At 39.9% G+C, this 14,965-nt stretch overlaps 1 protein-coding gene across 4 annotated transcripts in view; it reads right to left on the bottom strand.

Annotated features, from left to right (window-relative positions):
- Positions 1 to 1,012: 1,012 nt before the first annotated feature.
- Positions 1,013 to 14,965, bottom strand: part of LOC110068090 (uncharacterized) — a 56,864-nt gene continuing 42,911 nt past the window's right edge. For all 4 annotated transcript variants that reach the window (XM_089293058.1, XM_089293059.1, XM_089293060.1 and 1 more), the window contains 23 exons: positions 14,570 to 14,670; positions 14,354 to 14,476; positions 13,977 to 14,032; positions 13,115 to 13,238; positions 12,937 to 13,020; positions 12,051 to 12,158; positions 11,815 to 11,928; positions 10,719 to 10,881; positions 9,877 to 9,977; positions 9,430 to 9,507; positions 8,920 to 8,967; positions 8,604 to 8,735; positions 8,150 to 8,226; positions 7,954 to 8,007; positions 7,064 to 7,186; positions 6,060 to 6,162; positions 5,338 to 5,532; positions 5,217 to 5,261; positions 4,216 to 4,324; positions 3,784 to 3,866; positions 3,185 to 3,258; positions 2,816 to 2,991; positions 1,013 to 2,371 (listed from right to left, as the gene is read on the bottom strand). In XM_089293058.1, coding sequence (XP_089149184.1) covers positions 2,298 to 2,371; positions 2,816 to 2,991; positions 3,185 to 3,258; positions 3,784 to 3,866; positions 4,216 to 4,324; positions 5,217 to 5,261; positions 5,338 to 5,532; positions 6,060 to 6,162; positions 7,064 to 7,186; positions 7,954 to 8,007; positions 8,150 to 8,226; positions 8,604 to 8,735; positions 8,920 to 8,967; positions 9,430 to 9,507; positions 9,877 to 9,977; positions 10,719 to 10,881; positions 11,815 to 11,928; positions 12,051 to 12,158; positions 12,937 to 13,020; positions 13,115 to 13,238; positions 13,977 to 14,032; positions 14,354 to 14,476; positions 14,570 to 14,670 — 2,345 coding nt within the window. In that variant the 3' untranslated portion in view covers positions 1,013 to 2,297. The remainder of the gene's footprint in view (positions 2,372 to 2,815; positions 2,992 to 3,184; positions 3,259 to 3,783; positions 3,867 to 4,215; positions 4,325 to 5,216; positions 5,262 to 5,337; positions 5,533 to 6,059; positions 6,163 to 7,063; positions 7,187 to 7,953; positions 8,008 to 8,149; positions 8,227 to 8,603; positions 8,736 to 8,919; positions 8,968 to 9,429; positions 9,508 to 9,876; positions 9,978 to 10,718; positions 10,882 to 11,814; positions 11,929 to 12,050; positions 12,159 to 12,936; positions 13,021 to 13,114; positions 13,239 to 13,976; positions 14,033 to 14,353; positions 14,477 to 14,569; positions 14,671 to 14,965) is intronic.

Raw genomic sequence — 14,965 nt, 5'->3', positions numbered from 1 at the left:
GTTGTAGACCATTTTACCACCGTTTTTGCACCAAAACTGATAACGTTGTTTTTCGATTTGTGACGTCGGAATGTCGACGATATCTAAACCTGACCATTGTGCGGAAAGGGCTAGCCTAGCACTACTATTTGCTTATCAAGAATATCTGATGACATTTAAATTGATGACGTCACAAGTGGTACAAAGAGCACGACCATTAATTACGCGTGTATTTGCGTAGTTGGTATTCAAAGGGTTAACAAACGCGCTGAAACAGTCCCGTTTCTTACAAATCGAAGGGCCACCCTAAAACATGGAATCCGGAAACCGGAATCCGGAACCGGAAACCAGAAACCGGAATTTTCGAAAATTTAAGGTGGCTCTGAACCCTACCTAAAGAATTTTTTTAAAACTTTGCCAAAAGTTGTGTCTTATCATGCTTATCAAAAGTTGATAATATTAAAAAATTTCACCGTGCCGTTTTTGACTAATAAGCCCCTAAAGCTGTAATTAAGGGTGTTTTTTTAGGTCATACTGTTGCTATGGTAACCTATTTCGTCACGAAAATGATAACAACGGGTTCACCAATAATTGGGCAGTCTTTTGATACCGTGATTGTAGCATCAAGTGATAAAAAGGGTTATTAACGACCCATCAAAATCTAAGTGTTGGAAACTGTGTTGAGCCACCTTAATAGAGGTATAAACAAAACAAAATCACCCTTGGGACGGCAAGAAGCTGACTGCGGCCGCTCAATAGAGGTTTTTATTACAGTGTATAACTCACAATTCTTCCGGGATTTTGGCCGCTGGCTGCCAACATACTCACACTGTTTAAATGTAGAGCCGCGACTTTGATTGGCTCTCTCATCGCTAGGTAACTATGGAAAAATACGAAAACTAGGGGACACAAAAAATAAGACTATGAAAACGCACAAGGCCTACATTCATTTGACGATTTTTTGAATGGATACTGTGAGAAGAAATTAGACGAAGATCAACCGTGAGAATGAACTAAATATAAGAACACAGGATAGCTTATGGAAGACTGTTTATTTAACAAACTATATTCTTCACCTTAAAATTTCGCAATAAATAACTGACAATGATGAACGTAACCATTACATTTTAAATTTTACGTAAATAAATTCATTTAACAACCCATATCTGGTACGCCATCATTACTAAAATTGAAATTCTAATTTATTTATCTTGTCAAATTATCAACATGTTAAATAATTTTTTTCTTTTTTTTTTTAGCGACTCCCAAGAACAGAGACGAACGAATTCGAGGAGTTGTCGTCGAAGGAAATTAAATGTCAACTAGAGTACTAACTCATTATCAATTCTGCCTACATTCGGAGGTCACTCCATTTAGTACGGATGCATGAAATGCTCATGGAAATAAAATCCTTACAACCATAAGAGAATGAATTTTATCGCACTAGTATACATCGTTACGTTATGAATGTAGTTAAATGTAATCTAAAGGTGCATTTTGACATGCCTTTGCTCCGATTTTCTTGTAATGTACGAAACTGGTGAAAATTGCAATAACCTATTTGTTTCTATTCGAACAATTCTTCCGCATCTAACTTAAATTTACCAATGTGGTAGCAGCTTAACACTGAATTTTACAAGTAAATCATAATTCACTTAATAACTGCTTTCAAGGGGTATATCTTAAAATCCCCAAGAGTTACTTAAAATGTCAGTGCACAAAAAAAAAGCCTCTTGACAGCACGCGTCTGTAAATATCGAGAATTTTGCGCCAGGACCAAAAATTTAAACCAACTTATGTAACGCTTTCGAGAGGTTTATCATGAAATACCCCACGAGCCACTTGAATTTTTTCCTGTTTACACACGAACCTCTTAGCGAGTGTGGGTACCAAGAAATGCAAGTGACTAGGGGGATTTTCCATGGTGTAACACGAGAGAACGTTGCATAACTATTTTATACCACGCCATAGAAAATAACACAATCAAAGCGACATACGCGCGGAGCATGATGGGAAGGTTGGGTGTAATACCGTATTACTGTATTTTGATTGGCTGTATTTTCTACGGCATGGTATAAAAATGAAGATGATACAGTTACATGAAAAATATGACCAAAACGTAAGTTACAAGTTGTGTTCAAACGATGGTATAAACAGTCATTATAGAGGAAAGATAGCTGTAATTGTCCTAAAACAACTGATTTCTCATATCTACTCGTAAGACGTGACGGGTTAGGAGCGTTCGTACTCGGAAAACCTGTCTCCATTTTTCCTTTCCATCGCCTTCTACTCTTTTCTTGTGGCACTCGAGTTCTTTTTTACGTGAAAGAGGTCCATCGATAAACATAACTGCTCCACCCTCCTGCCTCTTCACTTTCGTCATTTTCAGCTCCTAAAAACAAAAGTGATTTTCAGTTTGGAACACCGCAAAGAAGCTGTAAGGACCCCTCCACATTGATGTGCTTTTATTTTTCCCGTCGACATTAAAACAACTAAAAAACCTTTATCGTTTCCATCGAAAATGGAGACTTCTGGTAACTTTTCCGAAAGAGCAAACTATTTCAAATGTGCCTTCATCATTCTGGTGTAGACGAATGGAAACGAGGACTTAACAAAAAGACAATGCTGTGTATCTTGTGAGGAATCGATTAACCATCATCAGCTTCCCTTTTTACTCTCACGTAATGCCAAATCCAAATTGCTTTCGGAGCAGATGAAAACGGGAGTAAATAAAAATACTTTGTCACGTTTTCGGTAGGAACGAAAACTTATTTTCAAAAAGGCTTTAAATATTACTTTTAGCATAAAGAATTTGTAACCGAAAATTCAAACTAACCTCGTGCTTGTTGTATCACCAGGTCCTTCTCGTCCTGACTGAGCTTCAACATAGTGGTGAGGACTGGAACCAAGTGTTCTCGTTCGCTTGGACGACACTTCAAGAACTGTAATATGACGTTCTTTAGGTACTCCAGGTTTGCAGACTCTTTCTCTCGCTCCTGGTTTCTTTCCAGTCTTTGAAAAAGCAAATAGATTAACATTTGAATCAGTTACGCTATTGATCGTATAAATGGACAGATGGGATATTCGCAAACTCTGAAAACGTCGACGGAATGTTGAAACCCACGATTCTGAAGCTGTATAACAAACTGTTTAATATGTGCGGATGTAAAATACATTCTTCAACCACGTTGCTACGGTTGCATACCTTCTTATCTCTTCCTTTAACACTTTCGCCTGCTCTGTCAGTCTCATAGAAGTCGCTTCACTTTCACGCAACAACTGAAGAAACAAACGGAAAAAACACTGTGTTGAGATGGTTCCTTTTTTCCAGACTGTACCAGGGGTTTCCTCGCGCTGCTCTCCGGCTTACTAGACGCCAATAGCTTCTTACAGGCGTTCAGTTAGTTAGGGGGCGCGGCGCGAAAAACGGCAAGCGACAGGGGAGACGCGCGGCGCCGGAAGTTCGCTCACCGTTTTTCGCGCTACGCCAGACTAACTGAACGCGTGGAAGAGGCTAAGTCAATGATCAACAAACTATTTCTCGACAGTTTTTTCCGCCCCAAACTAAGCAATTTTTCAGGTTCCGTAGTTGGTCCGGAGATATATGATCGATGTAAAAGTCTGCTTGAATCAACTTTACTATAAAATATTTGCCCTGGAGTTTATTTGTGTTAACCTGCATTAACATTCAACCAGTATCATGCACTCCCTTTCCCATTCTCAAAAACACAGTTTTACTACGTAATCACTATAATTATAATCAAAATAATAAACACACTAATAAGTAAGTACTCAACGAATTACCTCTGTTAGATGTTCTACTTTCTTGTTAGCCGTTGCGATATTTGAGAGAAGCAGGTTTTCGTCCAAGGGAGGACCTCGTAATGCTGAAGATAAAAACATCAATTGTTAACCCAGATCTTTTCTGCGCAAAACTTCGTTCGTATTTTGTGAAAAGACTTTTTCTGTATATCTCCTTTTTGTAGGCTGAACAACTGAGAACTTGTTGCAACTGTCTATGCCTAACACACAAATTGAGAACTAGACGCAAGTTTTTCACAATTTTTCCAGCAATCAACACCATGAATTCAGAACGCTTAGAAAAAGCAGGATCCCCTATACTTGTCAACACCATCATATTCAATTGGAAACGGATCATTTACGGCGCGAAAAATTACAGGATAACACGTGACAAATCTCAAAATAGCAGCCAAACTCACGCCTTCGATTTCTTACCTTCATCGCTTCCTGGGGTCAACGGACTTTTCGGAGATGTCGGTGAAAGTATTTTCTCAAGAGTCGAGGCGATGGACGGCGTTATTGGTGTAGTGGGAGGAGAACTGACCTGAAAAGACAGGAATCCTTTCATTACGAAGTACTGTATACAAAAGGTCACGCAAGATTGGGTTAGGCTGGGCTAGGTCACGCTACACTAGCTGGCGCACCACCAGGCTACCCTAACGCGTTTCACTTGAAGAAAACGCTAGATGTTTGAAAATGGACAGGTAAAATTTCGCCAAAAAATTGAGGTGATATGTGATTAAGTCACTCTGGTAGAGTACATTTTCTGGTACATTGTTTTTTTTTTCCACGACAAACAAAAATTAATTCCCATTTTTACGAAACCCGATAATATCAAGGGAAGGTAGGTCGACAAACTGAAGTCGTGATTGGTACTTTAAGTTTGTATCCTGTTTACCCAAGCAAACAACAGGTTTGTTGCCATTGGTTAAGGGCGGGGGGGGGGGGGGGGCACACGCCGAATTTAAGTCAAGGAGGGTTTTACCGGAAAATGTACAACTACTAAAATTTAAACGAATTTACATCCGGGACCACTGGGGCGTATTTTCCATATCCTCAATAGTGAGGGTATCGATGACGTCATTTCGCGCCATTGCATTGCACAGCTGCCAAAACTTTGCAAAAGCCGGTTGAAAGGTGGCGAGCAATAGGAATGTCAAATTCACTGAAGCCTACATAAAATCGTTCACTGAGGAGCACGTAAATACCAAAAGTGCCAAATTGAAGAAAGAAACTTCCTGTGGCTAAGAACTATCCAAGGGGTCTCTTCGAAGTAAACTAAAGGAGAGATATTCAAGATATTCCAGCCGCCGAGCTTCAGTCTCGTTGCAGACCAATATCTCACTCGTACATATTGTTTTTGCTACTATCTTACTGCCACCGTGTAACACCCTACATGTATGTGTCAAAAGGAATCTCTTACGAGATCAACTCACCATCGGCGCGGAGTCTGTTTCTGCTAATTCACTTTGATCCATGCCCTAAAGACGAAAAGGAATGAAAAACTCAATGTCTGTCGGGTCCAATTACGAAATGTAAGTACGAATGGCAACTTACCTCTCCAGGCCTCCGCTCCTCTGTTGCCCTTTGCAGCGCGAGATCTGGTGGCGAACGAGATCTGACTATGGCCTGCTGGGACTGTTGTTGTTTTTCCTGCTGTAACTTGCTGTACTTGTTTTCAGCTTCTGTCAGTTTCTGTTGCACTCTTTCCAACTGTGCCCGGTGTTCTTCTTGAATGACGTCGAGTTTTTCCTTTGATACAACAATCAGAAATAATTCGTGTCACCGCGCAAAACTGACCAAGATGTTCACTCTCCCTACAATACTGATATACTGTTAAGCAGGCAGGTAAAGAGAATGAGAGAAATGATCACTGAACTAGGGTGAGATGCGGTCTTGATGTACCAACAAATGCGGAACTCACGCTATTAAACAACGACCTATCCAGATCTTCACAGGACTGACAACACACAATCCACGGAAAAGGGTAAGATTCAGTAGGTTAGTTTGTAAACCACTGGGCAGTAATTTCTCACATGAATAGCAATATCCACCTTATGAGCAACTGGAGTTCGGCTCTCCACATACGAGAAACCCTTTCTGAACGACTTTCCTTTGGGTATACTTTTCAGTCATTAATCTCGGCAATCTCCAACCCCTGCCATCTCGAACTATTTCGCGTTTTTCCTGAGAGTTTAAAATAGCGGAATTCAAGTGAACAATTATTTCACGTCAGTCATTGCTCCTCTGTGTAGTGTAACGCTTCTATATCCTCTTACCTTAAAAGTAGCGGCCACAGACTCATTCTGAAGTGTCATGTGTCTTATCGCCTCCAGATGTTCCTCGTTGGTAGCGGTTCTTTCTGACTTAAGTCGCTCAAATCTATAACACAAAAGAAATGCTTACAACACACAAAACCATAAAATTTGAGGCGTAATTACTGTTCAATCTGAAGTAAAGTGCAAGTGAAATTTCTTTTAGCACGATTTAGATACTAATTATCAAATATTGATTATTATAATCCATCGAATATTTTCCGCTTGCACGCGATTGGTCTGAACGCGCCACGTGATTGAATATGCCACAGCCAAAACTGGCGAATATCCGAGTAACATTTCCTAATTTTTAAACCCGCGCGTGCCGCGAAAAAATAGTTGAAGGACAATGAACCCAATGTTCTTTGACAAAATTCACGAACGAACGGCGACGACAGCCTATGTCCTACTGCTGTTTGTCTCAGGCAACGTCCACACTACGGCGGAGAAAGTTGAAAACGCAGCTTTATATCTACGTTTAGGCCTACCGTCCACACTACATGTAATCCGTCACGAAAACAGAGCTTTACAAAGACGCTCTTCAAACCGGAGGAATTTGAAAACGCCGGCTTTGCGTTTTCGTGTGGAGGAAAAAAATTTTGAAAACAGACTGAGCTTTTTGAAAACGATGACGTCACGATAATCACGTGACTTCCTTGACCGAGTTTTCCTCAAACACAAACCCAAAATGACCGGTGATTGTTACATTTAAAAATTCCTCCGGCGTAGTGTGGACTGAAAACACTTGATGCCTTTTCAGAGGGAAACCTCCGTTTTCAAATTCCTCCGGCGTAAAGTGGACGGGATCTCACTGTATTCCACAGTGGTGTTACAAACTATGGAGTGCTCATGAACACGTTTCAGAATGGCATTAACCCTGGTTTGGGAATGAAACCACACAAGACAAAAAAACCTCATCTGATTTTAACCACGACCTCTTGTGAATAGATCTTGTTTAAATTGTTTACCTGTCTTTCCAGTGGGCTTCCTTGTTATCTATATCTTGTATCAGTTTACTGTGTCTGGCTGTTAGTCTCTCGTGTTCAGTCTCCAATTCATCATACTCGCTTTGAAGCATGCTGCATTTCTCACTTGAAGGAGATAATAAGAGAGAAAATGAACATTAAGGGTCAAGAAAACGACACCAGTACCCAATCTTCTCGATTAAAAGACGGATCTCCCGGATAGATAAAAAAATTAACAAAATAAATTGCAATATTTAGAGTTGAAGCCACATCAGCCTTATCTGGTTTTCATGCAGGTCCTCTATCCTGGTCGAATTGGAATTTGGAGAAGTTCTTTTTTGTGGTGGATGGAAAACCGGAGAACCCGAAGAAAAGCCCTCGGAATAAGGCGAGAACCAACAAAAAACTCAACCCACAATTGGCACCAGGCCGAAACATTGGTGGGAGGCGAGCGTTCTCATCACTGCGCCATCCCTGCTCCCTGAGATTTGGAAATAAGACCCCCAAGGAATTCATATTCGAGTACAATAACCTTTAGTTATAATTATAAGATTTTTAGCTTTCAAAAATAGTGAATATAAATTATAATGAACTCTAGCCTCGAATGTACTGCAAAAGTCAAACGTGCGCCCTATCAATGAAGTCAAGTTTGAAATAAACCCCGGGCGCGTTTTATCAAGAAAATACGGTATATTGTATTGTTAATTTTCTACTCTTATAATATGTTTTATTAGAGAATCACGGTTAGTTAAAGAAGGGAAATTGTTCGTATTTTAATTTCGTTGCCCTTTTGTCTTGAAAATCCGTGATCATTAAATAGTATAAAAACCCACAATCTATGATTTATCAATATAGCGTTTTTTTCTTAGGACCAAAGACCCACCATTACTTACTTCGCTTCTTGTAGTTTACTTTTCATCTGTTCAATACCCTGCTCCAAACGCGTTCTACATATCCAGCGAAAGAAAAACATTAATTCAAATCCAAGCATAAGTATACATCTAAGAAACCAGGTACATATTACAACATTCTCCTTGAACTTAACTGAGCTGTGTGGTGACAATGTTATGAATTGTAATGAATACAAACCTTTCGGAGTTCTCCAGTTCTGGCGGCTGAGGGGCAGGTTTGGTCTTTTGTTGTTTGAGGACACTGTGAACACGAGTCTGAAAACACCAAGCAAAAAAAAAAACAGTAAGATAGAGACTTCAAAAGAAGTGAATTTTCTATATATAAAATAATCCGCATTCTCAACGGGCTTAAAAGACCCTCATCGAGAAGTAGAAGTCGTTAGAAAACCATCTAAAAGCCAAACATGATCGTTATTTTTGAGGAGCTTCTTGGTGGCACAACATATTCAGTACACCGAGTGCCTGATACGGTAATAATCCTGTCTCCCAGAACTAAATAAACGCGAGTTCTGTCAGAGAAGTGTTGTAAAGTAACGAGACATGTTCGTGTGCGAGTGTTTGTGCTATTTTTGTTGAACATAAACAAGAACTGAAAACTCTTCTTGTGATTCTAAGACGTTATGCTAACATACCTTGTAGCTTTCAAACTCGGCCCGCGTGGCTTCATGGGCCAGTTTGGAGCTTTCCCATTCTGCCTTCATTTTGGTTAGTTTAGCCTCCAGTGTTTCTACGCTGCGTTTGTTACTCTCTGTCGATGAACGAAGCTGCGAAGAGAAAGACATTGATGCTTGAGGTTACTTGCAACCTATTTTTCGTCAGTGCGTTTTCCGTTTCTCTTCACTAATTGCCAACTAACACACTTCTGTTTAGCTTCAAGTCTGCACACACACAGCTTCCCTGGTTTCCCTAGCATGACGGGACTGAATATATAAGAAACAACCTACTTACTTGTTGCTGGTAGCTTTGGCTTTCGGCCGTTAGAGAAGACAACTCGACCTAGAAGATTAAACAGGAAAATTCATCACATAACGGAGGAATTCCTCGATTAAAATATACATTGTACGAATCGTAAATATGGGCTTTTCCACTGAAACTTGAATCTATATGTTGGGTGACGAATCGTCGTTGTATCTCACGGTATCTCTTATTACTCAAGAAAGGGAAAGTAATTTCAATTCGTTTCTGAATACTGAGTTATTCTTCAAAGTCTCAAGAAAATCTGAATACTTTCGTTTACCAGCTAATCAGAATGAGACCATTATTTCTGAATAATTATTTAAGTAAGTGCCTGTTCAGCAAAGTCTGAAAATACTACGAAAATCAAAAGTATTTACGGGTAAAACAGCGCAAGAACCAGAATGAACATTCCGAGACTCTAACAAGAATTCACCTAAAATAAAGAAAAACGAAAATAAAAATTGGGGGGAGGAAGGCATTAAGAAGAACAAATGAAATAACCTTGTATTGCTCTGCCTGTTGAGTGGCGGATTCCAATTGTCCTTTCAACTTTGATTCGATTACTTCCTGTTCCATTGTCTAGAAAAACAGTAGCAACAGACTCGTATTATTTCATCAAAGTTTAGGACGTTCCACGTAGGCTAAGTCACGCTATGTTACGTGACACTGCTGCGTCACGCTAAGCTTGGTCACTGTTTGGTTTATTCCAAGCATGCACCTCACAGACTGATCTAAACTTGACTTACAATGGTCCGTCAGATATAATCGTCGTTTGCACAGAAATGATCATAACTCTTGAATTACGCTATACCGTTTTTAAATTATTCTACTGTTTGTTTAAGTGAAAAGTACAATGGATCAGGGAAAAGGTGCTTAAGGAGGAGGGTCCGGGGGGAAGCAAGTGAAGAGAAGCTTGTTAGGGAGGGGTGGGGAGGGAAATCTTCGCACCTGCTTCTTGGCTTCTGTGAGTTCTTTCTTTGTTTTCACCAGCATAGACTTCATTTTCAGCGCTCTCTCCTCAGCTTGTTGCCGTTGATTGTCAACCATTTCTAAACGCAAGCAAAATGGAAGTCCTCAGCCAGTTTCTAAGTATTCGCACTATTGTGTTCTTCGACTGGCTGATTTACCAAGACCAGCCCAAACACGTTATTTTCAGTTACTTTAACCACGTACAAAATTACCTTTAAATAGAGGGAAACCTGAAAATAAAAGTTCTCTAGGATAGAAAAACACCAAAGACATAATAGGTAAAGTCTGCATACGAGCCAAGTGGCCCATCAGGCCGGAGCTTATCCCGGTTTCTGTAGCATGAAGTGACTAGGAGTATTTCTACTCCCCCCTGGATGGGATGCTAGTCCATCGCAGGGTTACCCCCAGCATTAAGTTCGCCGGTACCCATTTATACACCTGGGTGGAGAGAGGCACTGTGAGAGTAAAGTGTCTTGCCCAAGAACACAACACAATGTCCCCGGCCAGGGCTCGAACCCGGACCGCTCTATCCGGAGACGAGCGCACTAACCATGAGGCCACCGCGCCTCCCAAAAAAAAAAAATTTGGAACTCTTCACGAATTTGCGTGTCATCCTTGCAACATAATAATAACCCATACAGGAACAAGGATGGTTAAGGATGGAGAAGATTAACACGGATTACACACAACGAATTTGAAAACTTTAAGCTAAACTTTTCAAGATGCGCAAAGCGTGACGTAGCTGCTTTTAAGTGCGCTAAACGTATGCAATGATGCGTTTTCAATCTCATTGGATTGCAATCCTTTTTAACTGTCCTCACCGATCTGCGTTTTGAAGTCGTCTGCTCTCTTGTCCACTCTAGACACCTCTTCCTGTGAATCTTGTAATGCCTTCTCTTTCTCCGCAAGTTTGGTTTGAAGCGCCTCCAAGGATTTCTGATAATCCTCCATTTCCAAGCTCATCAAGCTGCTTTGATTTGCTTCCTAGGATTTTAATAGGCATAATGATTTGTCAGATGAGTATTCGTACATCGAGCTAAACCTAGTATGCATTCCAGACGTTTACTCTGAGTGGCCACCGAATTGGTCTCGTTTTAAGTTCCTAAGAGGAACATGGAGAATGGAGGTGAGTTACAAAGTTAGTCTTGAAGAATAATTCTCTCTGCAATAAGTTTCTATACGACGATTCTAATACACGAGCGAATTCAGCGATCAAGCCTGTTATAGAAAGGAGAAAGGAGACAGCCAGATCAATAATAGGCAAATCTTCTGCGTGTAAGAATATTGACGCTACTTAGTAGTCCTCCCGGACTCAATCAGAGCCTCGGCCAACCGTAAAGTATGTAGAAATGTAATAAGAGACGTGGACATCAGCTGCCATATGTGAACTTATTTTAAAAATCTTTTTGCTTTTCTTATCTTACTTATGCAAAGTTTTTATCTGTACAATTTATATACATTGTTATATTCTTATACATTCTTAGATATTTTATAGTAATTATGTATTCTTAGATAGTCTAGCTTAAAATTTGTACCCAATTCTACATACATTTTTACTTTGTTATTTTGTTTTTTTGGCGCACATGTAAACTAGCTGGTGCGTCCTGTAGACTCTGCTTATAAGTCTATAGGACGCACCGTTTCCATAGCTAAATGTGTTGTCTATCACACATAGCTAAATGTGTTGTCTATAAATTGTCCATCTCTATGTCTATGTACAATGTCAGCAGCGATGCAGACATCGTCGATATAAATTGAAATTTGCCAAGATATTACCGGCGAAGAAAAAAAAAGAAGATCATTTCCAAGATGAATGAATTTGGCATGAACGTAGCACCACATTTGAGAAAGAGTGACTCACAAAGCCCTCTGTCAAAATCTTCCGCATGTTCAAGTCAGAGTCACAAACAGTTGTACCTTTTCAGCAGCTTCCAGTTGCCGTTTAGTTGTCTCCAGTTGATTTCTTGTCTCCTCGTGACGTCTTCGCTCTTCTTTCAAGTCTTCGTCCGCGTTTTCCAATTTACTCGAGAGCTGATAAACAGTAAACATAATTAAAATCAACGCAAAGATTACATACAGCTTCTTACACACGCATTGCGTGCCTATATTTGCTAGCAGAGAGGACTGGGGATGAACCAAGTTTCTGTACAAACCTCTGAATTTTCCTTGTGTATTTGTTCCAGATCCGTTGTTGTCCCAGAAAGTTCTTTTTCAAGTTCAGATCTTTCTTGTTTATTCCTGATACTCTCTGTTCTCAGTACCTGAGACGACAAAAATTAGAATCGAGGTTACATACAAGTGCTCTCTCGAGGTACACCGTGGAATATCCAACGAATCACTTGAATTTTCTCGGTATAGGGGAATCCTTGTTTACAATATTTGCCTCATTAGCATAAGCAATTCAGTTTCTGATGGAGCTACAAATAAATCAGTTCTGAATATTGAAAGATCATCGCACGATTAACTCTGCCAATGAATATGAGCCCGATGTATTGAATACTCTTTGTGCAACGCGGGTTTAAAAACTCAAAATTTTACAAAGAACGTATGAGCTCATTAGCGCTTTTGCCAGCCAGAAATTTTGTAGTTTTTGAAAGACAATATCTCCTTCAATATCACACCGAAAGAGCTAAAAATTTCACCATGTATTAAGTTTCACTAGCTCTTTAGCTGTCTGGAGTCAATTCAGATCTAACATGTTTAAATATACATTCCCTCAGTTTTCCCTGAGTGACCATAGCAAAAAGCCAATTAACGCTTTAAAATTGATTTATTAGTAGTTTTTATTGACAATAATAAAACGGTCACTCGATATCAAAATTTACTGGCGACCAGCGCGCGAATGCAAGTGACAAATTTTAATAACTTTGGATTTTGCGTTTGCCTGGTCGATAAAACATTTCTGTCGATAAAACATCACTGTGACTGACGTTGCACGAATTATTTTCCCGCGCTTTGCGTTGGTGGTGTATTTTTCCGCGCTCACCGTTCTTCTGCAAATGGCACTGGACAAAAAAAAAATAATTTGATGACTATCACCTCAACTTCTTTCAAAAATTCCTGAATCTGTGTGTTCAGTTTTTCTTGCTCAGCTTTTGAATCATTCCGCTCTCTCTCCACTACCTGTGAATTAGACGACAAACTCAAGTTAATTAAATTCATGTTACTGAAAGGCTAAAAGGATCCTATCAGATCTCAAACAAAAAAACCTAGTTACCTTGAGTAGCGATTCATAATTCTTGTTCAAACTTTCATTTTCCGTCGACAATTTTTCTGCTTCTTGGCGGATGTTTGCCAGTTCCTGTTCGACCTGTGACACATTACGGGTGGAGCTGGCTGAACTGCAAATAAAGTTTACCACATAAGAAAATCTCTCTCTTCACGGACAAAAGTCATGTCAAAAATTATGAACGAAAGCTTAAGTTGATGTTCGCGGCCCTTACTTTGAAAGTCACGCAAAGATTAAATCCCTCTTGTGGTGTTAGTAGAAGAAGCATTGCGTCAAGGAAACCGACGCATACAAAAAGTGACGAAGTCTTGGGTGTTCGAAATTTCAGACACACCATGGCATACCTTGATTTCAATCGGTATGGCAAAATCCATATATCAATTTGCTTCAAGTCACACAATACACACTTTTCTATAGCTTTCAAGACTAGAATTTCTGATTGGGAGTTCAAACTCTCTCTCCCTTTCGGTTGCCTACACTCGCGCGCTGTCATCAACGGTCTACTATTGTCACCGATTTGAACTTACTCAATTGTACACGAGTATGGACCCGAGTTTTCACTTGCGCCCTGCCCCGTTTTTGTCAACTACCATGTACTTTCATCCTCGTTAGACCCGAGCTGGAAAGTTCTGTCAACTCTGAGCAAATTTGATCGTCGTTTAATTTAGACTTCTTGTTCTTCATTAAGACTAGCATGCAGAACAAGTATGACCCTGCCAAATAGCAAATGGCCTCTAAACATGAACACACGTCACTCGTCAAGTTCTGTTACTAGGACGACAAGGCAAGCATTTGACTTAACAATCCCTTCATTTTGTTGCCTCTCTATTTGGTCAACAAGGCAACTTACTTTGTCTTCTCTGCTTCCAGTTCCTCTTGCAGTCTGGTCAGTTGAGTTTGCATTTCCTATAAAGTTCAAGCACGGAAAATTGGATCTCATTTAAGAATTCTCACCAAACAAATTGCATTATGCACTAAGCCAGAGTTCAAAAAAAATTTCTCTTCTTATGCTTCACAGAAAAAATCACGTAAGTGTCACGCGAAAATCTTACTGTCATCAGCATTACACTTAATTAAGTGAACAACACAACGTCCTGGTCCATCACGTGACCCTCCTAGTAGTCACGCAACACTACTCCTTATCCGACCTGATATGACGCTAAGGGGTTACGTGACAAGCTAAACCAACTACTGCAAGAGAAGTTACTGGTTCAAACGCTGTTATACCTGATACTCATTGCCTTGTTTTAGAGTTTCTTCTTGCTGCTCAACAAACTTAGCGTTCAATGTTTGGGCGTCTTCTCTCAGTTCTTGAATTGTGGAAGTCAGTTCGCCTTTTTCATCCTTCCACTAGACATAAAAAGACAACAGAATAAATGATGCCATTTCATTTACTAACTTAATTGTCAAACTATCCGCGAGTAACATGTACAAAAGACAAACCTGTTTCTTGTGATTCTCCAGCTCTTTCTTCGCCTTTAACGCGACTTGTTTGAACTTGTTCATTTTATCATCTTTCTCTTTATTTTCTTTCTCCAATGCATCTGTACAATGTAAAGAAACGACAAGGTAAGTGAGGTAAACGATACTGGACGTAGAAGTTTGAGCTGCAATTCAAGACAAGCTAATAATGAAACCATGATGTGTCCAGTGAACAAAACTATCCCAACCAAAAAGTTGCATCTTCGACTGATCACTGATGGGAAAGCATGGAAAATCGCCACAGAAAGCGCGGTAAAATGGCCTGCGCAACAGGTGTTACATCTGATCGGCTGAAAGAAAAGGGACCCTTTTCTGTTTGGATAAATCTAAAGAAAAATAGTTAAGCCAGTCAGAGCA

Source organism: Orbicella faveolata, unplaced genomic scaffold (genome assembly GCF_042242905.1).
Source record: "Orbicella faveolata isolate gen_17 unplaced genomic scaffold, um_ofav_v1 contig_25, whole genome shotgun sequence".
NCBI lineage: Eukaryota > Metazoa > Cnidaria > Anthozoa > Scleractinia > Merulinidae > Orbicella > Orbicella faveolata.
The sequence above is the reverse complement of the archived record's forward strand: the minus strand, read 5'-3'. Positions and strand labels throughout refer to the sequence as shown.